At 39.8% G+C, this 27,227-nt stretch overlaps 1 protein-coding gene across 2 annotated transcripts in view; it reads left to right on the plus strand.

The window, feature by feature from the left end:
* BAK1 (BCL2 antagonist/killer 1) overlaps positions 1-22,910 on the plus strand; it is a 53,992-nt gene extending 31,082 nt beyond the window's left edge. For both annotated transcript variants that reach the window (XM_089673593.1, XM_089673594.1), the window contains exons 4-6: positions 3,008-3,151; positions 20,572-20,752; positions 22,486-22,910. In XM_089673593.1, coding sequence (XP_089529719.1) covers positions 3,008-3,151; positions 20,572-20,752; positions 22,486-22,593 — 433 coding nt within the window. In that variant the 3' untranslated portion in view covers positions 22,594-22,910. The remainder of the gene's footprint in view (positions 1-3,007; positions 3,152-20,571; positions 20,753-22,485) is intronic.
* Positions 22,911-27,227: the final 4,317 nt, after the last annotated feature.

Raw genomic sequence — 27,227 nt, forward strand, 5'->3', positions numbered from 1 at the left:
GGAGGTGTAAACTTGGTAGATCAGGCAGGGCATCCTATCAGGAGGAGATGCAGGAACAACCAAACGAGCTTAAAGGAGCACTCCACCAGAACTGCAAGATCTGGGTGCGTGACTTGCCGGAACCTCCAACAAGCTTGAGGCTGGAATACACGGTGACAACTGGAGAGGATATGATCGACAGCCAGGGCAAGCACTCAGAAGGTCTGTAGAGCCGAACTGGAGCCAGAAGCATAGTCAGGGGGCAAAAACAATATATAGAAAAATTGTGCGCTGCCAACTGTAGGTATAGAACAAAAAATAAACTTATAACAAAAACACAAAATGTGTCAAGCTGCTGCAAACCCATAAAGCAACAATAAATAAGTAAATGAAAAAGTGTTGCGTCGCTCCAAAAATGTATATATGTAACATAACAATGTGTAACAAATAATAATAAAAAACAGTCCCAATGTGTATAGGTCCACACAGCAGAAAAAAAAGAAAAAAAATCTTCAGAAGATCCAGATGGAGAAATACATCTTCCTACTGGTGACTGCACCCACAATCCCAGTGCTGTAAATCCTCAAATGAAGTGTATCACCACAGTGAATATATATATATATATATATGGTGGACCCTCACATGTCAAACGGGTATCTCCCCTTCTAGTGGGAATAACACATGGCTTTCTCCTCTGTAGGTAATCCTCCTCTTCTATGTCAACGCTGATCCTCCCAAAGCACCTGTTATCAGTATAGCTGGCTCTGTGGGTGGAACTCAACAACCATAAAGATAACCATAGTGCAGCATGCTTCTAAAAACTGCATAAAGTTTATTAAAAATATATGCACTCACATGGTAACCATGATAAAAACGCAGTGTAAAACAAACAATAACCGAACAGCAATATCCTACTAAACTGAACGGCATTCCGGCTCTGACATCAATCGGGATCCCTGATGAAGTCATGTGGTGCGTGACAATACGTGTGGGGAGGAGCCGGGTGACATCAGATCCGGAATGCTATCCACAGAAGAAAAAAGAAAAGAACTCTTCAGAAGATCCAGATGGAGAAAAACATCTTCCTACTGGTGACTGCACCCACAATCCCAGTGCTGTAAATGCTCAAATGAAGTGCATCATCACAGTGAAAAAAAAAAATAAATACAATTTTATATTTGTAGGCGCCATAAACTGTAGGCATGCTCCTGCGTGTGTGCGCATTCTTGCGCGCATGCTTGAGCCTATGCTCATTTATATTAGCAATGTGCCCGTGCTTATTTCTATGCACGATGTTATCTATGCGGCAGTCGCCGTACAGGAATTCCCTTACAAAGAGACTCCCATCTGAAGTCCCAGCTCTGTGCTATGGCTAAAAAAATTACAAGGCCAAATGATGATATTTTCTTCAGATGGATTTATTATGATATATACTGTAATTACATACAAATAGTTATGAAGTCTGGGTGTAAGAGAGTGATACCATTATTATGGTTTTGTGGGAGGGATCATGGCATACACTACTTAATGCAGGGCAAGCAGAATGATAACTAAACTCCTCTCCTTCCCTGCAGCATATACCCATCTTTCCTTTGCTCACTGCAAAAAGTTCGATACCTGACACTTGTGGTTAAGGGTGAGTTTGTGGCTCACTCCCCATCTCCCATGATTGGCCCTGTGATGTCACAAATGGTTTGGGAAGATACCATATTCCTTTGTAGGCTCTGACAAGTCAGTATGGAGATTAAACAGGACTTTCTTTTTGTAGTACCACTGGCCAAAATGAGCAACGCAAGGAAAGATGAGCATATGCCACAAGTGAAGACTTAAAGTGGAACCTTAGCATAAAAATGTTCCTAGCAGGAATTATTTTATTGCAGAAGAGACCTGGGATTGATTGACTAAAACTGTAGAGTGCACACTCTGGTGCAGCTGTTCATGGTAGCCAATCAGCTTCTAACTTCAGCTTGTTCAATTAATCTTTGAAAAAAAAAATTGAAGCTGATTGGTTTCTGTGCACAACTGCACCATATTTTGTATTCTCCAGTTTTACTAAATCAACCCTCTGTATGTCTCTTCTACAATAACCTCTTCTTACTAGCAAGTCTCCAAAGATTGTACACTGAACCATGCTTTTACAGCTTCGCATACTATCTTAGCATGCATTGGTGCTGGGATGAATTAACTTCCTTGGCATGCACAGAGTTTACATCATCCCAGGCTGGCCAATTAGGTTAACTGAAGATGATGAACCTGGAAGAAGACCATGTGAAAGTTTCAATGGTGGAAAAGGGACTCTTGGATGTTACATCCCTGGAGGAGGGTTGAGTATAGCAGACCTTAATTCTGCTTTATGTGACCCTTTTATTTTGGGTGAAGAAAAGGTTACCTTTAGAGGAAGTCTGGAGTCTCAGATATAAGAAAGTGTTGCATAATTCAGCCTACTGTGACCACCTATTACTGCAGTATTGGTTTTGGATACAGAAGCCTTTAAAAGATAACAAGGAAGGGCAAATGTGCCTTAGAAAATAAAGCAAATCCAGATAGAGTCTGAAATGAGTAAGTTCATTAATGCCAAAGACTAAATATAACCTTGTAATGGTGCCCTGGGCGGTTACATAGTGCTACAGGTCAGGAGGCTTTTGGCCGCACAGCAATGTATATCACTCTAATTTGGATAAATACTAAGGGTCAATTTATTTAAAAGAACAATCAGTACAAAATAAAGTTATGAGAATGTTTGTTTTTTTTTACTTTTTTTTTCATAAAATTAAAGGGGAAACCTAATTGGTGGCTATTGGCAGCAACTCCATGTTCTCCATTTTCTTTCCAGCAGTTTTAACCAATCCGCTCCAAAAAAATTCAGGGATTTGAGTGTTTAGAAGGCTCTAAACTGCCTTTCCTGAAAATGCAATGCTCTTATATTTTACCCTTGGGTCTGAATAACTTGGCTATTTTTGTCTTACAAAGTAAAATGTAAGGAGAAAAACTTTAAAAACACAGAAATAACCATTCTCTCTTTCTACAGCAATTTAGACAAAGTGGGATATCAGCTAGCATTGATTGGAGATGACTTGAATAAGCGCTATGAGGAATATTTTGATGACATTCTGATGAACCTGAATCCTAACTTGGACAACGCTTATGACTACTTCCGAAAAATTGCTTCCAGGTACTGCCAAAATAGAACTGTTAGAATACATTGTAGGGCACCTTGTATGACTGGATAGCAAAGTGTTGGATATCGCTTAGATGTACCTGGTTAACATAGCTGGTATAATCAAGTGATCTGCAGGGATGTGACATTGTTGGATATTTTAATAAAGCAATTGCAGGCAACATAAGAAGCTAGAGAAATGCAAATGCTTTACAGTATACACATCTGCAAGTGTATTCTGACCTGTTTATAAAACGTTTACATTTTATTTTAATTTGCTTGCTCCTCAAGCATTGGTAACAGAAGACTTACTTTGCCATAGTTAACCAGAAAGATTGATTCTAATAATGCTGTAAATTCAAACTAATTTGCAGCTGACTGAAGGTGCCATAATCCATTATTTTTAAAGTTAAGGTTCAAGCAAAAAAGTTACATGCACAGTTAGAACTGCTCTCAAATATGTATTTTATCTGCCAAAAGCCCCATGTTACTGTCCGTGCAGTCATGAGATTTACACTGCCCTAGCTGACAGCACATCTATCCTGATGACTTAACTACAGGCTTTACTGCAGATAAGCACAGCAAAACAAAATAAAGAAAAAAAAACACGAAGCACTTCTTTGCAGCACATGCACATTTATATATGCTTTATCATTTGAAAGACTCTGTAAGTACAGAAAAATAGTCATTGGTCTACTAGAAGTGCAGACAGCTCTTAATTACCTATTGTGGAATGACAGCACTCACAGCAATTCTGTACAGTGGTATCAGCTCTGCCCTGTTTTTTTTTTTTTTTTCACCAAACTACTCAACCTCTCCCACTGTCTTCATGTATCAAAGTATGTACACTAATTGATTTGTCCTATGATAAGAACCTGGATGGCTAAATAGACTCTAGAACGACGACACATGTAAAGAGCTCAGGACACAAGACAACCCTGATTTTTATTTTTTATTTTTTTTTACACTCATGACACAACAAAACATTTTCATTGGCATAACAAATTGACCAAAGGGAGCAAATAAGATAAGTTAATTGTTACTTACACTTTAAAGTGTTACTAAACCCAGGACCCTGTATTCACTGTATCTGGTCTTCCACAGTACGCAGAATATAGAAATGCTATTATTTTAGTAAATATAATCTGCTAAATACCTTTTTCTTATTAGCAGTTAGAGCAGTCTTGTGACTTCAGCTGAGCACTGGTTAAAGCTTCTAGGAGGAGTGCTGATTGGCCCTGTGCTGATCACATGTACTCTCCCAAGAAAAAAAAACAATCTCTCTAGCAATACACACTAAACTGAGCAAGTGCAGAAGGGCCACAGGTCCAGTCCGTCTTATCAGCGTGGACATTTGAACAGGAGGAGGGGCAGAGAAGTCAGGATCAAATAGCCTTTTTACACAATGCAAAGGATTAACCCTTTTAGGTTGCACAGTGAGTATAACAAGCATGCTTTACTGCATATACAGACTGATTTTACTGTTGTGGGTTTAGTAACACTTTAAGCAAGACAACTAGCCTTATACGTTGCAACTTCTACCCCCAAACAGGTGTGTATGCTAGTAAGACCTGGATGTGAAATGACATCACAACAGGAACATGAGCTGTGGTTTTATCTTCTGCTAAATAGATTATAGCTCCCAGTAATGTGTACGTGTGGTGTGAACACCAGTGGCTACCACTGGAAGCCCCCGTAACAAGAATAACACATAGATTCCTCTTTTGCTCAGTAGCGGTAGCACTTCAAGCCTTTAGTCAGGCTCCCAGCCCCAGGAGTGTACCCTCTGTGCACTTGGTGAATATACAAAGGCTGTAAGCAATGGCACATTTCTCTTTGTTCTTTTTCTACAAATAAGACTTATTCTGAAACAAATATGCAGCTCCTTCAATTCTACATTTACCGTAAATGTGTTGATCCAAGAAAGAAAACAAAGAACACCTAGAACTATAGCTTTATATTGTGTAGCTGGCACCTCTTTTGCAAATGCTTTAGAAGCCTGTTCAATTATTTCAATAACCTATTTTCTATATTACAGTTTAGTCTGTTTCCTGAACTCCAAGGTCCTTGATAAATACATTTTTAGAAAGTCAACCCCCGCTAATAATGAGCGTGAGGTTTAAAAGACAATAAGTCACTGTAAGTATCTTAAAGTTGATCTCTGGGCAAAAAAAGGAAAAAAGTTAAAAGCTAAGTTCACCTTTGTAATAAAATGTACCACACAGTCAAGGGGTTCCAGTAGTTTTAAATACACTGCACCTTTCCAAATTGGTACTTAGATTAAATACCATACTTGTGGCCCATAATAGGATCTGAGACGCACCGTATGTTGGGCACATCCACAGCATCATAGGAATGAGTGCTCTCACACTTTAAAGATTGACAAATGCTCCGCACCAACTGTTCTCCTGTCGCAGAGGCTGATGTAGAGACAGAGGTAGAGACCTATGTGACGGATGCAGCATCAGACCCCTAGCACTTCTCACCAACTTGTGACCAAAGGACTAGCCAATCTAAAACTGCACTGTCACCTGCGTACAATGCCACACTCAGCTGCAACCCGCACAAAGATTTTCCAGCTCACTGGACCACAACCTATGTGCCGCAGCCTGAGAGCGATTGTTACTGGGTCAGGTTAATTACGCAATTAACCCTTCACACTGCCACCACCACCTTTTTGTATAGAGTAGGAGGAAACTCTCCAATTTTAGCAGTAACACTATGATGTTTGAATAAGCGTCTGTATACACTCTGTCACCGCAGGCAGATGTATGCAGAAGTTTAAAAACACACAGTAGCACTCTTCAGAGACAGGGATTCTCACTTTGCATTAAAGAGCTTTAGAAACCGTTCAACACTTTTCAGATAATAGGATTTATTACTAAAAAGGTCAAAATGGTGCAATAAAAATATTTACAGAAAAAGATGTAGCATAAACAAATATATATATATACAGTGGGGATCGAAAGTTTGGGCACCCCAGCTAAAAATTTGTATTAATGTGCATAAAGAAGCCAAGGAAAGATGGAAAAATCTCCAAAAGGCATCAAATTACAGATTAGACATTCTTATAATATGTCAACAAAAGTTAGATTTTATTTCCATCATTTACACTTTTAAAATAACAGAAAACAAAAAAATGGTGTCTGCAAAAGTTTGGGCACCCTGCAGAGTTAATATCTTGTACTGCCCCCTTTGGCAAGTATCACAGCTTGTAAACGCTTTTTGTAGCCAGCCAAGAGTCTTTCAATTCTTGTTTGCGGTATCTTTGCCCATTCTTCCTTACAAAAGTCTTCCAGTTCTTTGAGATTTCTGGGCTGTCTGTCACGCACTGCTCTTTTAAGGTCTATCCATAGATTTTCAATTATGTTGAGGCCAGGAGATTGTGAAGGCCATGGCAAAACTTTCAGTTTACGCCTCTTGATGTAATCCCCCGTGGATTTTGAGGTGTGTTTAGGACATTATCCATTTGTAGAAGCCATCCTCTCTTTAACTTCAGCTTTTTCACAGATGGCATCAAGTTACCATCCAAAATTTGCTGAAATTTTATTGAATCCATTTTTCCTTCTACTCGTGAGATGTTCCCTGTGCCACTGGCTGCAACACAACCCCAAAGCATGATTGATCCAACCCCATGCTTAACAGTTGGACAGAGGTTCTTTTCATTAAATTCTCTGCCCCTTCTTCTCCAAACGTACCTTTGCTCATTCCGGCCAAAAAGTTCAATTTTAACCTCATCGGTCCACAGAACTTGTTTCCAAAATGCATCAGGCTTGTCTATATGTTCTTTTGCAAAGTTCAAACGATGATTTTTGTGGTGAGGACGTAGAAGAGGTTTTCTTCTGATGACTCTTCCATGAAGACCATATTTGTACAAGTATCTCTTTATAGTGGAATAGTGTACCACAACTCCAGTGTCTGCCAGATCTTTCTGGAGGGATCGTGCAGTCAAACGTGGGTTTTGAATTGTTTTTCTCACAATCCTGCGAGCTGTTCTGTCTGATATTTTTCTTGGTCTTCCAGATCTTGCTTTAACTTCCACTGTTCCTGATGACTGCCATTTCTTAATTACATTCCGAACAGAGGATATTGACATCTGAAAACGCTTTGCTATCTTCTTATAGCCTTCTCCAGCTTTGTGAGCGTCAACTATTTTCAGTTTCAGTTTTCTAGACAACTGCTTAGAAGAACCCATGGTGCTGATTGTTGGGGCAAGGTCAGATGAGTCTGGGCATTTAAAACCTTTGAGATTGACATCACCTGGTCTTCCCAGACAATGATTGAGAACGATCCATGACACTGGCAGGTCTCGGCTTTGCAAAGGGGGCAGTACATGCTATAAATTCTGCAGGATGCCCAAACTTTTGCAGATGCCATTTTTTTGTTTTCTGTTATTTTGAAAGTGTAAATGAAGTGTAAATGATGGAAATAAAATCTAACTTTTGTTGACATATTATAAGAATGTCTAATCTGTAATTTGATGCCTTTTGGAGATTTTTCCATCTTTCCTTGGCTTCTTTATGCACATTAATACAAATTTTTAGCTGGGGTGCCCAAACTTTCGATCCCCACTGTATGTGTGTATGTATATATGTGTGTATGTATATATGTGTGTATGTATATATGTGTGTATGTATATATGTGTGTATGTGTGTATGTATATATGTGTGTATGTATATATGTGTGTATGTATATATGTGTGTATGTATATATGTGTGTATGTATATATGTGTGTATGTATATATGTGTGTATGTATATGTGTATATGTATATGTATGTATATGTATATGTATGTATATGTATGTGTATGTATGTATATGTATATGTATGTATATATATGTATATGTGTGTGTGTGTATGTGTGTGTATATATATATGTGTGTGTGTGTGTGTGTGTGTGTGTGTGTGTGTGTGTGTGTATGTAAGATAATATGCCGAATGATATTCTAAACGCCCAGACATCACATATGACATATCTGGCTGTGACGGTTAAAGAGATATCGCTTTCTGCTCTTGGGTAGACGTAATTTAGGGGTGTAAGGTATCAGGTGACTTGTATTAAAATTACCTCTCTGAATACATGCTTTGTATTCTTGTACGTATTTCTCACAAGAAATTATGAAAGTGTATAAAAAGTGGTCTCCAAATGAGATCTATGTTTTACTGCTATCCCGGAATGCCAAAGTCCAGTGACTGACGGGTTTATAGCTTTACGATCAGCTTTTGAGCATTCACAGCAAGAGTGGGACAGACACCCTGGCATCATCTAATTGGGTTTATGACCATCAAGGATATCCAGCTGTGTCCTGTGCACTCCTGAACTCAGCACTCACGGACCACGTGTCACTCAACAGAGAGGGAGGGGGGAGCTGATTTGGAGTGAGAAATGATACAAGATGGAGGGTCTTTACCAAAATGGATGTTAGCGTCCATATTTGTACGTACAATTGCTACAACCTACAGTACAGCCTTCTAAACAGGGCCCCCCACCCCATTCAAACCAAAAATTAACCCCACTGACAGCACAATTCTATTCCTCCAAGCCCAAATTCCACACAATAGAAATCTCAACCAACAGCCCCAATCTAACCCCAGTACAGATCTTCCTCCTCAGTATAGACCCCCCATCTTTCCAGGCTACCTCGTCATAAAAGACATAGCCCCCCACAGTACAGACATTCCACAGTACAGACCCTTCCAGGCCAACCCTATACTACAGACCCAAAGTACAGATTTCCCTATCCCAGCCTAACCCTTCAGGACACCTCCCAAGTACATTCCCCCACCCCATCCAAACCCCTCAGTACAGAACCTCCATTACAGACTCCCTCCTCCAGCATATCACCACCCCTCCCAGCCTATCCTCAAACCCTTCTTAGTACAGACACATCCTACCCCCCCCCCCCCCTTTCCCAGTGCAGATATCCTTACTGATCAGTGGCAGTTTAGAGTGAGGTAAGTTCTTCCTTTCAGCTATATCCTGTGATTGGAGCTGGGGAGAAGCCTTCTGTTGACTCATTGTTGTCAGAAAGACAGAAGCAATGCTGCATTGCCCTTAATACGAGTACTATAGCATCACTTCTGTCTGTCTGGAGCAACACAAAAAATGAACATGTGAGGTGGCTGGCTGGTACTCCCAGAGTGCCAATGCCTATTACAGACTGCACCCCCCTTCCCCAAATAAGCCTCTGCCTGGGACCCATAAGTTCAACTGCAGGGACCAAAAATAGAGGGGACTATTTTCTTATTTTCAGGATCAGGTGGAGTAATCCTCTGTGTTGCAGCTCATGAGAATTAAAATTCCAGCCTGCCCCAGCAGATTGATATAGAAAAAGAGGCTTGAACTTTAATTTAATTGTCAGGAGTTGTGACATGGATGATTACTATGCCTGCTCCCGAAAATGAGCAAATAGTCCCCTCTCTGCCCCTGGCACCTGCTGCTGAACTGATGAGGGCCCTGGGTACTTCTGTTTCATCGTTGGGAGCCCGTGGGATTACTGTGCATTCATCTTGAAAGACAGTTAGAGTCCCCTCTCTGCCCCTGGGCCCCTGCTGGACTGGTAATCCCAGGCCCCATACATGAGGGCCAGATCTACTATTCAAAATCCTGGGTAGAGAGAGCACACTTTGCATGCATAGGTTTTCAGTGTGGAAGGTCGCTCATTCCTGTAATGCTGGGGGAGCACCCAATGTACGGTGTGTCCCAGATCCTAGGCAGGATGGGACCGATCTCTATTAATCAGAGGTTATTTTTTACTGTGGGGAAGTAGCCATTGACCTGCAGGAATGGCATTTGAACTAAGCACCAGTTTTCAAAGGTGCCCGTGTTTTTAAAACTACTGGGGCTCTTGACTACATGGTACATTTTGTTACAAAGGTGGACTTAGACTTTAAGTGGAGAAATGGTCACCTCTCACACATTCAAGTTATCCTTTTTCAATACTTTTTCTGTGGTCCAGAATCTTCAGAAATTTTGGCCTAATTTCTGTAGAGGTACCCTATTTTCTGTGAAAGGGTCCAGTCACCATTGCCTGCTTCTTGTGTGCAGGATGACTAGTCTCATAACCTCCCCTTGTAATGAAACCAGGGAGGCTGAAAATATAATGTGAGCACGGTCTGTGGAAGGGAAGGTGGAGATCAAAAGCCAGCATACATAGCATTTCCATACCTGTAACCAGCACTCACATCAAAGCTGCCTCCCCTGCCACTTAGCAATTCTTCTCCCTAGCAGTACCTTTGCCTTGCAAGGGAGTACATCACTATGCTGCTTGCTGTTGCCTAGTGATCTGCCTTGCTCCTTTTTGCTCTAGCCTACTATTGCCAGCCCAGGTTGCTGAAGCAATGACAATGGAGTTCACTGCCTCCCTGCAACCATTGATAATTGCCTCAATAACATAAGCTCACCTATACTGTGTAGGCACTCCACTTCTCCCATAGGCTACCACTAAAGGGAGCTCAATTTGAGCCAGGGCAGAAAAATATATCTGGAGAAAAAGCGTTTAACTTAAAAAATCTTCTTGATGTCTTATAATAAGGGGTTGGAGAGGGAGAATCTATAGTCCTTCTTCTTTTTTTTTTTTTCCTTCTTTCTTTTTTTACTATTCCCAGGTATCAACTTTAAAGTACAACTGTATTCAAATGGCAAAACTTACATTGCAAGGATCATTTAAAAATAACTGATCCTCAACTAAAGAGTTCATGATTTATTGAACCTTAAAATAGTTGCCTAGTAATCCTGCCAGTGAGGCACCTTCCTCCTGCAGGGTGACAGTGCTATTTCATCTGTAGTAAATTTCTAGATTTGGTGGGACTGCCAAGCAAAATGAGAGGGATTTCCTGAAGGTCCAATGAGTGGCAGGAGAATCCTGCTATTTCTCAATTGGCCCCGCTATCTCTCTCTGCAGTGAGACTCTACCTCTCGAATTGCGCCCACCATGTTGACTCATCTTTTCCTCCTGACCAGCTATATTAGGGGCGCTATGACATATACGGCTGACTTCTGAACTCTTACACTATACAATATGTTGAAAATAATAAAGTACTTACTGCTTTACAATACATTCTCCCAAACAGTGTTCATTGTCTTAACAGTTGCTTGTTAGCAGTTCCTGGTTGTTTTAATGACTTAATTTATTTAGGGCCTGTTCACACCAGAATCCAACAGGAACAAATTTGTGTTCCTGTGTGATTCAGTGCGGTGCAATTTTCAGCCCAGTCATTTGAAAGTGCTGAAATCACACTGTATTGCACCAAAAGTTGTGCATGCACAACTCTTGAAAATGCATGGTACTGCTGTACCATGCAATTCGGTGCAGGCATATGCAGTACATTTGTAATCTGCATTTGGGGTGTCATTAAGAATACATTGATACTCACAGCAGATCGCGCACACAGTGCGTTTTGAATGCGGTGCGAGAAATGTGCACAGGATGTGGGTTTCCCGCATAGCATTCTTGTGTGAATTGGTTCTTAAGGCTCAGGCAAAGTGATAGCTCTCAGTGTGTTGGCTATTTTAGTGTATGCAAAACCATATGCAAGTGTTTGCTATTTCAATGTGTGTGTAAAATCATATACTGTACATATATTTGTGTGTGTGTACTATATATATAAATATACAGTCAGGTCCATAAATATTGGGACATCGACACAATTCTAACATTTCTGGCTCTATACACCACCACAATGGATTTGAAATGAAACGAACAAGATGTGCTTTAACTGCAGACTGTCAGCTTTAATTCGAGGGTATTTACATCCAAATCAGGTGAACGGTGTAGGAATTACAACAGTTTGCATATATGCCTCCCACTTCTTAAGGGACCAAAAGTAATGGGACAAATGGCTTCTCAGCTGTTCCATGACCAGGAGTGTGTTATTCCCTCATTATCCCAATTACAATGAGCAGATAAAAGGTCCAGAGTTCATTTCAAGTGTGCTATTTGCATTTGGAATCTGTTGCTGTCAACTCTCAAGATGAGATCAAAAGAGCTGTCACTATCAGTGAAGCAAGCCATCATTAGGCTGAAAAAATAAAACAAACCCATCAGAGAGATAGTAAAAACATTAGGCGTGGCCAAAACAACTGTTTGGAACATTCTTAAAAAGAAGGAATGCATTGGTGAGCTCAGCAACACCAAAAGACCCGGAAGACCACGGAAAACAACTGTGGTGGATGACCGAAGAATTCTTTCCCTGGTGAAGAAAACACCTTTCACAACAGTTGGCCAGATCAAGAACACTCTCCAGGAGGTAGGTGTATGTGTTTCAAAGTCAACAATCAAGAGAAGACTTCACCAGAGTGAATAAAGAGGGTTCACCACAAGATGTAAACCATTGGTGAGCCTCAAAAACAGGAAGGCCAGATTAGAGTTTGCCAAACGACATCTAAAAAAGCCTTCACAGTTCTGGAACAACATCCTATGGACAGATGAGACCAAGATCAACTTGTACCAGAGTGATGGGAAGAGAAGAGTATGGAGAAGGAAAGGAACTGCTCATGATCCTAAGCATACCACCTCATCAGTGAAGCATGGTGGTGGTAGTGTCATGGCGTGGGCATGTATGGCTGCCAATGGAACTGGTTCTCTTGTATTTATTGATGATGTGACTGCTGACAAAAGCAGCAGGATGAATTCTGAAGTGTTTCGGGCAATATTATCTGCTCATATTCAGCCAAATGCTTCAGAACTCATTGGATGCTGCTTCACAGTGCAGATGGACAATGACCCAAAGCATACTGCAAAAGCAACCAAAAAGTTTTTTAAGGGAAAGAAGTGGAATGTTATGCAATGGCCAAGTCAATCACCTGACCTGAATCCGATTGAGCATGCATTTCACTTGCTGAAGACAAAACTGAAGGGAAAATGCCCCAAGAGCAAGCAGGAACTGAAGACAGTTGCAGTAGAGGCCTGGCAGAGCATCACCAGGGATGAAACCCAACGTCTGGTGATGTCCATGCATTCCAGACTTCAGGCTGTAATTGACTGCAAAGGATTTGCAACCAAGTATTAAAAAGTGAAAATTTGATTTATGATTATTATTCTGTCCCATTACTTTTGGTCCCTTAAGAAGTGGGAGGCACATATGCAAACTGTTGTAATTCCTACACCGTTCACCTGATTTGGATGTAAATACCCTCAAATTAAAGCTGACAGTCTGCAATTAAATCGCATCTTGTTTGTTTCATTTCAAATCCATTGTGGTGGTGTATCGAGCCAAAAATGTTAGAATTGTGTCGATGTCCCAATATTTATGGACCTGACTGTGTGTGTATGTATATATATATATATATATATATATATATATATATATATATATATATATATATATATATATATATATATATATATATATATATAATTTTTTTTTTTTTTTTTTTTTTTTATTATTATTTTAAGAATATGCCAGTCCAACATTAATATTCCTGATATGTGACTGCTATACTATGTACTTGCATTAAAAAGTATCCTGTACTCTTTGTATTCCTTTGCTTCCTTTGTGGGAAATACCTGGTGTTCTGCCAGGCCCTCTGCTTTCCTACCACACTTGGCAGGAGAGCACAGGGTGGTCAGTTTTCTAGCTGTGCTGGGAACTCAGTGTACTCTCCCCCAATGGTCTGACTTCTGCTTGACAGCCCCCCCCCCCCCCCCCTGCACAGCTATACAGTGTGCTGCTGCTGCTGCTTATTCTTTCTGAACACCTTACCTCTATGTTAAGAAGAGGAGTAGTTGTTCGGTAGTCCAAACAAATGTCTTGTCCTGTTTTGTCCTTAAACTCCATACAGTGAAGGACAGTGAGCGAGCATTGTCGGTCTAGGCGAGGACAAGAAGTGTGTTACTGGCAGGATCACAAGGTTGAAATAAAGAAAAAATCCTGAAAAAACAAACAAATGTAGCCACCATGGCTAAGGATTTGTAAGCTGCAGTACATTTTTGTTCTTGGGGTTAGATATATTCTGATAATAACTGTATAAACTGGTGCTTACAAAGGCATAAAAAATAATGAAATGTTAACAGCGTTCCTATTTCTATTGAGCATATTCAGTAGACAAAGTGCAATGGCCGTAACTCATGGAAACCAGCAAAATTATTCTTCTATTGACTTAACTGCATTAAACTGAAATCTTGTTTCCTGCATTTAATCATTGCTATTTCCTTTGATTTACTAAACAATCAACCAAAAGCCTTTCTTGAACTGCAGCAGCCAATGGATCTGATTTATAAGGGTCCTTACACATACACACCTATACAGTAATGTGCATTTTGATGTACTGTATGTTGCATTTATGTGCTTTTTAAAGTGCATCTTCAGCCAAGAACAAAAATGTAAGATATTGCATATCTTATCGGTCTTTAGATGTAAAGGCTGCATTCGTTTTCTTTTGGGAGGTTTTTTCTTTTTGCTTGGTTATCCAGCCAGTAAAACCCTTCCTGTTTTATGGTGACTGTGCTCACTTGCTGTACTGTATCTATGGAGGAACAGCATTTCCATTCTAGTATGTCTTCTAATTTGGGTTACAAACAACCCCCTCTCCTCACCTTTATAATATAGGGGTGATGTGTTCTGTGGTCCACAGAGTTAGCCTGGGCAGGGAGATAAGACTGCTTGAGATAACATGTCACAGTGTACATGACATTGTTGAATTTTTGGCAGGGTTAACAGGCATTTTTTGCACTTAATAAACACTTTCAATGGTTTATTTAGAAGACCAAAAGGAAGTAAATAAGATAATTAATTTAATTGTTAGGGCTTAAAAGGTGACTCCACTTTCGTTTGGGTGAGGGGGGAGCAAATAAAAATAAAGCATATACAGTTGCTACACGAACCATACTTTAATTAAATGTTTTTAAAATTTACCTTTCATTATCAAATCTGCAGCTCAAACTTTTCTGTAAAATGCAAACCAATTTGGCAACCTGGAGGTGTTCCTTACATCATTAGTGTATGGAACTCCCCAGAAATGTCATTTCTTGCATGTCTGATTGGCTAACTGATTTTCCAAGAAGTCTGCACTGAGATACAAGTCAGATTTTATGTATCCCCTGCATAATCTTTTTTGGTGAGATACGGTCAATGGTTAATCACTTTTAAATAGATGCAGACACTACAACATTCCCCATTAGAATACTGCAAGTGCATCAGCTGATTGGCACGGCCATTCACAGTCTCCATGCACACAACAAACCGCTTTTTCTTTGGAGCAGAACCAGGTAGGAATCTGCTACAATGTACATTGACCACCCAGAAGGGATTTTTTTTTTTTTTTTAAATCTCCAAATTCGGAAAGGCTTTTTCACAGTAAGAGCTGTGAAAATGTGGAATAGACTCCAGCAAGAGCTGGTTCTGGCCAGTTCAGTAGATTGCTTTAAAAAGGCCTGGAATATTTCCTAAATGCACAAAATATAAATGGATACTAATATTTATAGGTAAAGTTGATCCAGGAAATATCCGATTGCCTCTTAGAGGATCAAGAAAGAATTATTTCCGCTGCTGGAGCAAATTGGATCATGCTTTGCTGTGTTTTTTTGCCTACCTCTGGATCAACTATGGGTATAGGTTTGTGTATATAGGATTGTATGTTTTTTGGGGGTTTTTTTTATTGGTTGAACTAGATGGACTGTGTCTTTTTTTCAACCAGACTAACTATGCAATTATGTAAAACAAAGTGTGAATGAGCACAAATAATTATGGCAACTGACTGTACAACAGCCATTCTGATTTCAGTTGTAGTCCATTTGCAAGTTAGACGTTAATAGGAATACTAACAGGAAGAACAAAGTTGGCTACCATGGGAAGGCAGTGTACATTTCAGGCATGTTGTTTACTGTACATCAGGTAAGACATATCAGCTTTGGTCCAGGAATCAGAATGGATCTTGTGCATTTCTATGTTCTTTGGTATAGTTAAGTTTTATATGGTATACGTGGACTTTGTGGCATAACTTTCTCTATTCTCTCTCCTGTTTCCCAGCCCGCTTCATGGGCTAGAATCTTTTCTGCATTCTCAGGTAATTTGCATTCAGTGCAGTTTCACTATCTAAATGCTTTGCTATCATTTTGAAATCTGTAATTTCATTTTTTTTCCTTTCTGCCATATCTATAAATATGCCCTTTCAGCTTCTTACTGTGCATTTTAAATACAGACACAAAAAAATGTTCCATCATCCTTTTAATAACGTACATTACCCTGATTTTCAAATAATGTAAGACTCCCAGTTTCAAATGTTGGGTAGAATGTAAGCCATGACTCCCAAAAGGTAGGATTACACATTTTATGTAATCAGTAGGGGGTATCATTGAGCGCCACGTCAGGATTAAATGATAAAATGCTGGTGCAGCATTTCGCTGATTTTCATGCTGTGCAGAGAGCCAGATAAATGATGACGGGATTGAAGCTGATTTATATGAAAGCCAGAGGGGACTTTCCCTGTAAGTAATATTTGAAAAGAAGACACACTAAAATGGCAAACTACAAGTGGATAAAATGTGTTGATTCTTAAATTAAAGGAGCAATTAGCAAGTGTGTAAGTAATAATCAGTGGATATGTAAATGCTTTTATTGAAGCATCCATCAAATAGAATATAAGTACAGCATATATATTTCACATTGTGAAATATTAAAGGACACACAGGCTACATTTTAGCACCACCATCAATTTTCACTTTCAACAGTTTTTACTAGAAAGATTTTTCATGTAGTTACAGAGCATCACATATTGATCTTATTCACCGTTGATAGGTTTACAATGAAATAGGAGTCTTTTGTAGAATACCACATACTCCTCTTTACTTGTAATAATTTCACACTATTGTTAACTGGTATGTACCACCATCCATTTTGATTGAGGCACTAACTGGGGTAGTGGTATTCTAAACTTGGATATTTACCTGCAACCCCATCACAGTAGACTTATTGTGACAGGTCGGAAGGTGCAGGCTCAGCAACATAAATGTTGCAAGCCTACTTCTCGGTCTGGGGCACATATTTGTGTGCCTGCTGCTGGCCAGACCAAGTTAGACATATCACAATTTTGGCAGCAGGTCCAAACCAATGATTTATGGCTGGGACCTGCTGATTGGCAGTGTCCAGTCACTGCACAGAGCCCTGTATTTACAAACAACACAGAGCTTCGTATACAGAGCAGCAATGTGGCTGTTTCTTCTCCCTGCAAAACGGGGAAAAACAGCCACATGTATTAGTAAAAGTAGCACATATTACACACATCACACATTGTTAAGCACATAGTTAACACCTTGATTGCCCCTAGATGTTAACCCCTTCCCAGCCAGTGTCAGTACAGTGTAGAGTATTAGCTCTGATTACAGTATTAGTGTCCCTATTGATGTCAGTGTCAGATGGTATACCTCCCAGCCAGCATCGGCTAGCCCGCCAACTATCACAGTCCCACATCACTGCCATTACCAGTATAGCGTCATAGCTGTTATAAATTTCGCACAAACCAAGTAATATTCACACATACATTTGGCCTAAATTTATGAAGACATTTTTTTTTTCATTTTTTTATTGGTTATGTTTTATAACATAAAGTAGAAAATATTGGGGGGGGGGGGGTTAAAATGGTTTCATCTGGGTGCAGTGTTGCATGACTTCACAATTGCCAGTTAAATTAGCGCACTTCTGAGTAGCAAAAAATGACCTGATCGTGAGGGGGGTAAAACCTTCTGGAGCTCAAGTGGATAAACAAAATTTGGAAAGGGTTTCCAATGTGCTTGTTGAAGGTGGAGGTGTGACTGGAGTAGAACCTGCAGCATTTTGTTAAATATAAACATTAAAGGAAACTAGAAACTTTTTTTGTAGTTTTGGATAGGGTATTGTAGGGTTATAACCCATCAGGTTTTTGTTGATGTTGGTCTTTCCACTGGAAAGTTTCACCTTCTCTATTTTTCCGGTACAGCAATTTTCATCAATATTGGATGTGAAAATCCCACATTTTGAGGGATAGAAGGAAAATGTTTAGATTGGGACACTGAGAGATATCTTCTCACTTCCTCTACTGGACAGAAAGTTGGGCCCAGATGCCAACAAACTGACGGGTTTAATCCATTCTCTAATCTGTACAGAAATGCTTTGATTTTAGATACACTTCAAAGGGGAGCGATGGCCAAAATAAAAGTAACATAGAGGAGATGATTTACTAAAGGCAAATAGAGTATGCACTTTGCAAAATGCAGTTGCTCCAGACCTTAGTAAATCAGCAGAAGCTCTGCTGACTTCCATCATTCAGTCATGTGCAAGAAAAAATGCTGTTTTTTTTTTCCTTGCATGTGATTGGGTATTCTTTGCAAAGTGAAGCTTTACCTCATTTACTAAGCTCTGGTGCACAGTCTATTTTCCTCTAGTAAATCAACCTCATAGTATATGATCTAGTCTGTTACAAGCACCCCCAGCCCCCCACCCCATAACATAGTTTCTTTACCCGCTGTTCCCACCAGTAGATCTGTTACTATTCCACTTCTTGTAACAGGCCAAGCCATCCAGCAAAAGTACTAGGTACATGGGTTGGGTCAAACCAAATTGCACTGCCTGGATGCTTAAAACATTAGTTTTTATTCATAAAGTTTAAACTTTTTTTTCCAAGTGAAAAAGAAAACATTTGCTGTAATTGATTAAAAAGTGATAGCTGGATTAATATATTATATTGTTACAAAAACCATGATGACGTCAGTGGGTAAATACCTTTTTACAATGTAGCTATCAATTCTCATTTGTGGATGCACATAGAAAAGTACTGAATGTGACTTTGGCAAAAACATTCACTAATAGTTAAAGTGATATTAAAGGCATTTTTTTAAATAGCAAAAATGTCATGCTTACCTACTCTGTGTAGTGGTTTTGCACAGAGCAGCCCAAATCCTCCTCTTCTTGGGTCCCCCACCAGTGCTCCTGGTCCCTTCCTCCTGCCTTGTGCCCCCAGAGCAAGCAGCTTGCCATGGGGGCTCTCAAGCAGGCTCACTCCTGAGCTGTGGCTTGGCCCCATCCCCTCTTTCTCCTCATTGGCTCACTGGTTGCTATTGACAGCCGCAGGAGCCAATGGCTCCCACTGCTGTCTAAGCCAATGAGGAAGGAGAATCCCTGGAGAGCCTAGACTCTCGTGCACATCAATGGGGTTCAGATAAGTAACTGGCTGTTGTTGACAGCAGCAGGAGCCACGGCTTTCATGCACATCGCTGGATCAAGATTGAGCTCAGGTAAATATAAGGGGGGGCTGGGGGGGGACTGCATCCAGAAGGTTTTTTACCTTAATGGAGAGAATACATTAAAGTAAGAAAAAACTTCTGCCTTTAGAACCACTTTAACATAATATAAACATGCAACTTTCTATCACCTCTTTCCATAGTTTCATCTTTCCCGGTTTTTATTTTACAAGAATCACAAAGAGAGAAGATGCCAAGGCTATAGTAAAGGTCGAATCCACAAAAAATTTATATATTAAAATTATACCCTGTCACCAATTTATAATTATGCAGGTAAAAGCACAGAAAAAGAAAAAAAAATAATTCTTGCTTGCAGTGTTTTCCTTCCCATAGGTGATTTTTTTTTTTTTTACTTACTTGCACATCCTAGCACTCTCCTCCTAATTTTATGAGAAGATTTTTGTTGAGTTGATGGTCTGGTGACAGGGTCCCTTTTTAATGTTGCCTTTTAAGTTTAGTATTTATTATCTTGTGAATACTCCAAGGGCAGCATTTTCCTGAAGCACAGTGTTTGTCTCTCCCCTTTAACAAAGCTGTTTGTTTCTCTGCAGCTGGATGACCTAATTTTTTATTTACTCTGTTATAGGGAATCAATCCATAGATCATGCCACCATCATTTAGATTTATGGCTGTAACTATTGGTCAATATTGTGTTTTTGATATATTTCACCATTGGGGTTCTGAAGAAATATGATAAGCATGTACATTTATCCCTCGAGCAACCACATACACTACTACATTTTGACTCTTGGCCCTTGCATTCCCAAATGTTTTTTGAGGTTTTTTTCAGCTACATTGGTTACAGTATGTGTATAGAAATGGGTAACATTTACTCACTTAACTTTAGGGCCAGTGGAAAATTCTAATATACTCTCTGTCTGGGAAGATAAGAGCATATAAACATACCTAAAAGCATGGGCACTATGTCTGCTTTATAAATGACCTTTTATATTCTTACATCTTGCCCAGTGCACCTTTCTTCAGCATCGCTGCCAAATTAGTCATATTAAATTCACTTAGAGCTTTTTCTTATGCCTCTAGCCCTAATTTGTTTATTTAACTAAATATATTATTGACTTATTTAATTTTTTTACTCTTATTTATGCATTCTCATTATTCATACTTTAATTTGTGGTTATTTTTTCTTTTTTTTTCTTCTTACCGTTTTTCTGTGCATTTTATTTTGAAGTATAACATTGTTTTCCTTCTGTCTTTTTTCAGTGTTTTTGAAACTGGGGTGAATTGGGGACGTGTTGTAGCACTCCTTGGCTTTGGATATCGATTAGCTGTCTATGTGTGGAAAAATGGACGGCGCAAATTTCTAAGAACGATTGCTCAGTGGCTTGCTAGATACCTGGTGGAAAGTAGAATTTACCGATGGATTGAAGGACAAGGCGGATGGGTAAGTAAACAGCAAAGACATTTTAGACAGCATGTACATTATTCAGTTTATACAGTTTTTCCAAAAAAGTGAAATACTCTAGAATGGGTTAATGTTAATGAAAATGTCGTTTTTCTGTGCATACTGCTCTTCTGCAAGATATCTGGTTTTCAGGATGCTGAACAGGGATGTTGCCCAAATGCAGTTGGCCAATTATGCTGCCTGTGGCCATCAGCATATGTTAGTTATGACACTGGAAGGTGGCAAAGAAAACATAATTAAACATATAGCTAAGGCTTTACATATGTATAATTACATAGCTGAAATATATTGAGACCACAGAGAAAGATATGTAACGTAACTGTAATATAAATAGTATCCTCTGCTTAGAATTTAATATTTATGCTTGTCATATCTCATGATCCTCTCCCCAGTCATGTGATGAGTTGACCAGGGAGAAGTCTTTGGGACTAAAGTCCACAGCAGGCGCCTATGCTGATTGCCTGTTTGCTAGTGCTCTGCATTACCAAAGGGGGACACTGTAACTATTCTTGTGGCACCCTCCAATCCCCCCCACACATTAAAAAATGCTATGCCTGGGGCAGCTGCCCATCCTACTCCCCCTCCCTTGTCCTGGCTCTACTTGGGGGATATTCCATTTCTATAAAAACATAGGATAAGTTGATCTAAGAGAACTTTGCTAAGGTTAAAGGGCAATGTTCCTGCACAAAGAAAAGGAAACGCTCCTGTGCAGAGGCAAGGTTTCACACTTGATTACTGCACAGATTTGGAAGAAATTCACAAAGCACACCAAGATTCAAGTAAGAATACACATGCCTCTGTAAGACAATATTTGTTTATCCCAGAGTATTGCCAGAGTTTCTATTTGTAAGAACCTCTATCTGTCCCAGACCTAAGATTTTGGGTAATAACCCTAATGTTGTAAGATCTTTTTTCCCATAGTAAAGATAGGCATGATTTTATTTTAAAAATACATACATGTAATAGACCCACTGATTCTTCTCAACAAAAGGATATATTATAACACAATGGGGTTTATACACAAAACCTGGACACTGATTGGTTTCCATGCAGATCTGCACCAGTTTTTATTGGCAAAGCTCAATTGAACAAGCTGAGTTTGAAAGCTGATTGGCTACCATGTACAACTGCACCAAATGCTGGGTGCACCAGTTTTTATAAATCTACCCCCATGTGTTTAATAAGGTCTGGTAAACTAAAAATACAGGGAAAAAAATGGCAGGTCAACAGGACAACCACATGAGAGAAATACTTTCCCACTTATAAAAGATGACGACATCTCAATAGGTATGTTTATCTGGATGGGTGACAATATTATTTCTGTGTGTGAACATGTGAGATGGTTATTATCCAGGGGTGAAGGGGCACCATTGAGCAGGTGGCTCAGAAAACCTGTCCCAATTTCTGTTGTTTCCTTTTGAGATAAGGAGCATTTTGCTATCTTACAAAATTACCCTCCCCCTCCCCACTCTCCCGGCTTCATGCTGAGCATTCATGTTCATTGACTGCCTTTGCTTAGGAATACACTGTAATTTCTGATCACCTTTTTTTTCCTTTTTAAAATGTGTATAAATAGCATGTTTCTTATTTAAAAATGAATAAGAAGGTTAAATAGTATAGTTTATGAGCAACTCTGCAAATAATATATAAAGTTTTTTTTTTATGTATATGAATTAATTTCTGATCTAAGTTTCATTTTGTATCCTTATCAGGCTGCTGTACTTAAATTGACAAATAACAGTATCCGATACGTACTGATGGCATTGGGTGTTGTCCTTATCTTTCAATTTGTGATTAAACGTTTGGGCTCAGGATCCTGAAATTTGGAGTGTATTTTCATCACCGAAGAATAATCTGTGAATGAATTCTGCAGCCACAATTTGGTTCTTAAAGAGCCTGTCTCAACGGTTTTTTATGATCTACTATATAATCGGAAAAGACCTTATATTTTATATCTGGGAATATTGTGGTGGCCAAACCTTCACCCACAAGGACGTCCTGAGTGGTAACATTTACTTAACTGACACCTGTTTCTGTTCCAGCCTCAGGGAAAATATTTTTATGGGATATACTCGATCTCTTGAAAGGAGATCTATTTAGTGCAATGTTTATTAATAAATGTCCCTTTTTTTTTTTACATCTTTTCATGTTTCCTGTTTAAAATGTTTAACACCTAACCACTACCATTAATAGGAAGGCTAGTAAGCACTCCAAAACTGACTGTATACATCATATTCATACTTTGATTTGGTTGACTTCATCTTTCAGACAACTGGCATCCTTGCAAAATTTTTGGCATTGCAATGAAAGTTGGGGAACAGAAATAATTTGTTTGCCAATGTCAGCAGGGCTGTAGATACTTATTTTTTTTTACTGGTGGTGGTGGTGGGGGAGGGGGGTCAGCCTTGGGTACCCAGAGGAAAATAAACAGCACACTGTGTATCAGGAGAGAGAGCACCCATGTGAGGGGGTTTGAATCAGAGGAAAAGCTCACACCTGTGTTGGTGAAGGTGAACAGTAACAGCTGGGCCTCTCTTAGCAGTGTTCGTAGAAGGATCCATGGAGTTTTCCAGTCAGGTTTCATGAGCTACATAAATGGCCTGCACCAGTAGTCTCCAAAATGCGACCCGCAGGTCAGATATGGCCCTTTGCTTGACTGTATCTAGCCCTTGGGGCACTGTTGATCCCACTGACACCAACAATGGGGCACTAGTCCTTCCACTGACATCAGTGATCAGGCACTATTTTTCCCACTGACACCAATAATGGGACACTATTCCTCCCACTGACACCAATGATGGGGCACTATTCTTATCATTGACACCAATGATAGGGCACTATTCTTCCCAATGATGGGCCACTATTCCTCCTACTAATAGCAATGATGGGGCACTATTCCTCCCAAAGAAACCAATGATGGAGTACTATTCTTCCCACTGACACTCAATGATGGGGCATTATTCCTTTCAATGAAGGGGCACTATTTCTCATCCTAGTAGCAATGATGGGGCATTATTCTTTCCACTGACACCAATGATGGGGCATTATTCCTCCCACTGACACCAATAATGGGACACTATTCCTCTCATTGACACCAGTAATGGTGCACTATACTTCCCAATGAAACCAATGATGGACCACTGTTCCTCCAACTGACAACAATGATGGGGTACTATGCCTCCCCATGAAACCAATGATGGGATACTATGCCTTCCACGGACACCAATGATGGGGTACTATGCCTCCCACGGACACCAATGATGGGGTGCTATGCCTTCCATGGACACCAATGATGGGGCAGTATTCCTCCTACTAATAGCAATGATGGGGCAATATTCCTCCCAAGGAAACTAATGATGGGGTACTATTCTTCCAACTGACACTCAATGATGGGGCATTATTCTTCTCAATGAAGGGGCACTATTCCTCATCCTAGTAGCGATGATGGGGCACTATTCCTCCCACTGAAACCAATGATGGGGTACTACTGCTCCCAATGATAGGGTATTACTGCTCCCAATGACACCAATGATGGGGCAATATTTCTCCCACTGAAACCAATGATGGGGTATTATTCCTCCCACTGACACCAGTGATTGGGCACTATTCCTCCCACTGAAACCAAGGATGGGGCACTATTCCTCACACTGAAACCAATGATAAGTTACTATTAATAAAAAAAGTCACACCTGTGTTGGTGAAGGTGAACAGTAACAGCTAAGCCTCCTTTGGCAATGTCCTTGGATTTTTCCACTCAGGCTTCATGAGGTACATAACAGCCTACACCAGTGGTCTGCAAAATGCACCCCGCAGGCCAAATGTGGCCCTTTGCTTGATCTTGTCCGGTTTTTGGGGCACTGTTCTTCCCACTGCAGAGCTTCTTTTATTCTACAGACACCCCTTATCTGCATAGGCAGTTTTTTGGGCAAGGGGAACAAACCCTTTTATAGAAGAACTTCATTAAAAACAGCTGTTGTACTTTACAGCATAAAGATTGCAGTTATCAAGTATATGTTAAATACTACTGTGCGTACTAAGTGCGGTGGCCGGGACAATGTCATTTGCTGCCCAGCATACTAAATACAATGGTCAATAACATGCCATATACAGCAGGTGTGGAGAGTGTAGGTTGGGCTGCATATGACATACTCCTGACCACTGCAAAGTGCAATGGTCAGGATTATGTCCTATACAGTCCAATGTACAGAGTGCAGCGGTCAGGAACAGGTCATATTCTGCCTACTGTACAAAGTGCAGTGGTCAGGAACATGTTTTATACAGTGCAGTGGTTAGTTAAAGTAGCCTGTTAGAACCGTGTCAGTCGTATAATTCACTATATGTAGCAATATCATTCTACATAAAATCACATATAAATACTGTTTCATCAAACATCAAGCTGTGATGACAAAACACATACATTGCACCCAACAAGAAACAAAATTTGTAAGAGCCAGCTAAAACCACTGTCGCCTACCTGGGCCTACTACAGTGTCCCTCTATAAACGCATCTGACTCTTGACTCTTCTGCTACACACTGCAGAGCACCAAGCTTCTTTCAAAATTCCCACCCAAGTAGACCACCTCAATTGAGGCATATTCATAACAAACATGCTATGCCTCAGGAAGATGCTCAAATGGGAAAGCTTACTTTAAATCATTAACAGAAATCAGATCTGCCAGCTGGGATTGCTAACATAGCTGCTGTACCTGCACCATCAATGGATGCTCTGGAGGGATTTGGACTCCCCTATACCTCCTTATCTACGCCCAAGAATGGCAACACATACATATAGTGTCAGTGTATGATTCAATTTGGCACTTAGAAACATAGAAAAAGACTGAGTGGTCCACCGAGTCTGACCTTCTTTTTTTTTTTTTTTTTTTTTTTTTTTTTTGCGGGGGGGGGAGGGTTTAATACATTTTTTTTTTTTCTTTGTTAACTTTTTTGTGTCTGAGTATAGATCTATGCTTGTCCCAAGCATGTTTGAAGCTATTTACTGTTTGCTGGCTCACTACCTCTGCTGGAAGTTTATTCCAAGCATCAACTACTCTTTCAGTAAAATAGTACTTTCTGAGATTAGTTTTGATTTTTCCTCCAGTTAGTTAAGGTCATGTCTCCGTGTACTTGATTTTGGTTTTGTGTTGAAAATACTGCCCTCCTGAACCTTATTCACCTCACCCCCTTGATGTATTTAAAGGTTTCAGTCATGTCTCTCCTTTCCCTTCTTTCCTCCAGACTGTAAATGTTAAGTTCCTGAAGTCGCTCTTGATATGCTTTATCCCCCAGACCTTTCATCATTTTTGTTACCTGTCTCTGGACTTGTTCTATCATATCAATATCTTTTTGTAAGTGAGGTCTCCATAACTGGAGACCATATTCTAAATGAGGTCTAACTAAAGATCAGTATAGGGGAATCAGGACCTCCTTCCTCCTGCTTGTGACCCCTCTAGTGATTCTATTTGCTTTCCCCACTGCCTGGCCACACTGTTTGAACATTTTACAATTATCTAAAATATGTACCCCCAAGTTCTTTTCCTCTGAAGTCAACACTGTACCCCCAATGTTGTACTCTGAGGATTTTTTTTTCCCTAGGTGCATTATTTTACATTTCAAAACATTGAACTGCAGTTTCCACTTTTTTGACTAATCTTCCAGCAATGCCAAATCATGGTCTGTTTTACAGACACCTCCAGGGATATCAACCTGGTTACACACCTTTTGTGTCATCAGCAAAAATACATAACTTACCCAACAAACCTTTAGTTATATCACTTACATATAGATTAAAAAGAACAGGACCTTAGTGCAAAGCCTTGTGATACACCACTAGTGACTGGTCTCTGTTCTGAGTGAACTCCATTTACAACCACACTTTGGTATCTATCCTTTAGCCAGCTGCATATCCACTGAATCACCCAAGGGTTAAGTTCTAGCTCGTACAACTTTTGTATTTGATCATTATGAGGAGCTGTATCAAATTATTACTATACAGGATTTATGCCTGTATCACATAATTTTACTATTTAAAAATTATTTTTATATCAAAGAGCACAACTTTTTAGATAGGTGTAGCAGTTTCTTGGGGTGGTGTGAAATGACCAGAAATAGTGTGGCAGACTAACATCTGTTTTTTGGTGTATGGTGGGGAAAAATATAAGTTTGGCAACAGTGACAGTTGAGTATTAGCAATGAAATGTTTCTTGATTTATGGATAAAAAAGCTCAATACAATGTCCTGCAGCAACATTTACCCAGCTCCTCTAACACACTCATCAAGTGGCTTTAAAGTCTAAACATGTTTTACCTTAATGCATATTCTGCATTAGAGTAACAGATGTCTCAGTATGTGTATTGCCCCCCCCCCCCCCCTTATTTTACCTTATCTCACTGCAGCACTGTGCCCATCTATAGTGACTCCTTCCTCTTCCTCCCGCTCTCATAAGCTTTGCTAAGA

Source organism: Staurois parvus, unplaced genomic scaffold (assembly GCF_062004578.1).
Source record: "Staurois parvus isolate SC_StPar_1 unplaced genomic scaffold, SC_StPar_1.0 ptg000142l, whole genome shotgun sequence".
Lineage (NCBI taxonomy): Eukaryota > Metazoa > Chordata > Amphibia > Anura > Ranidae > Staurois > Staurois parvus.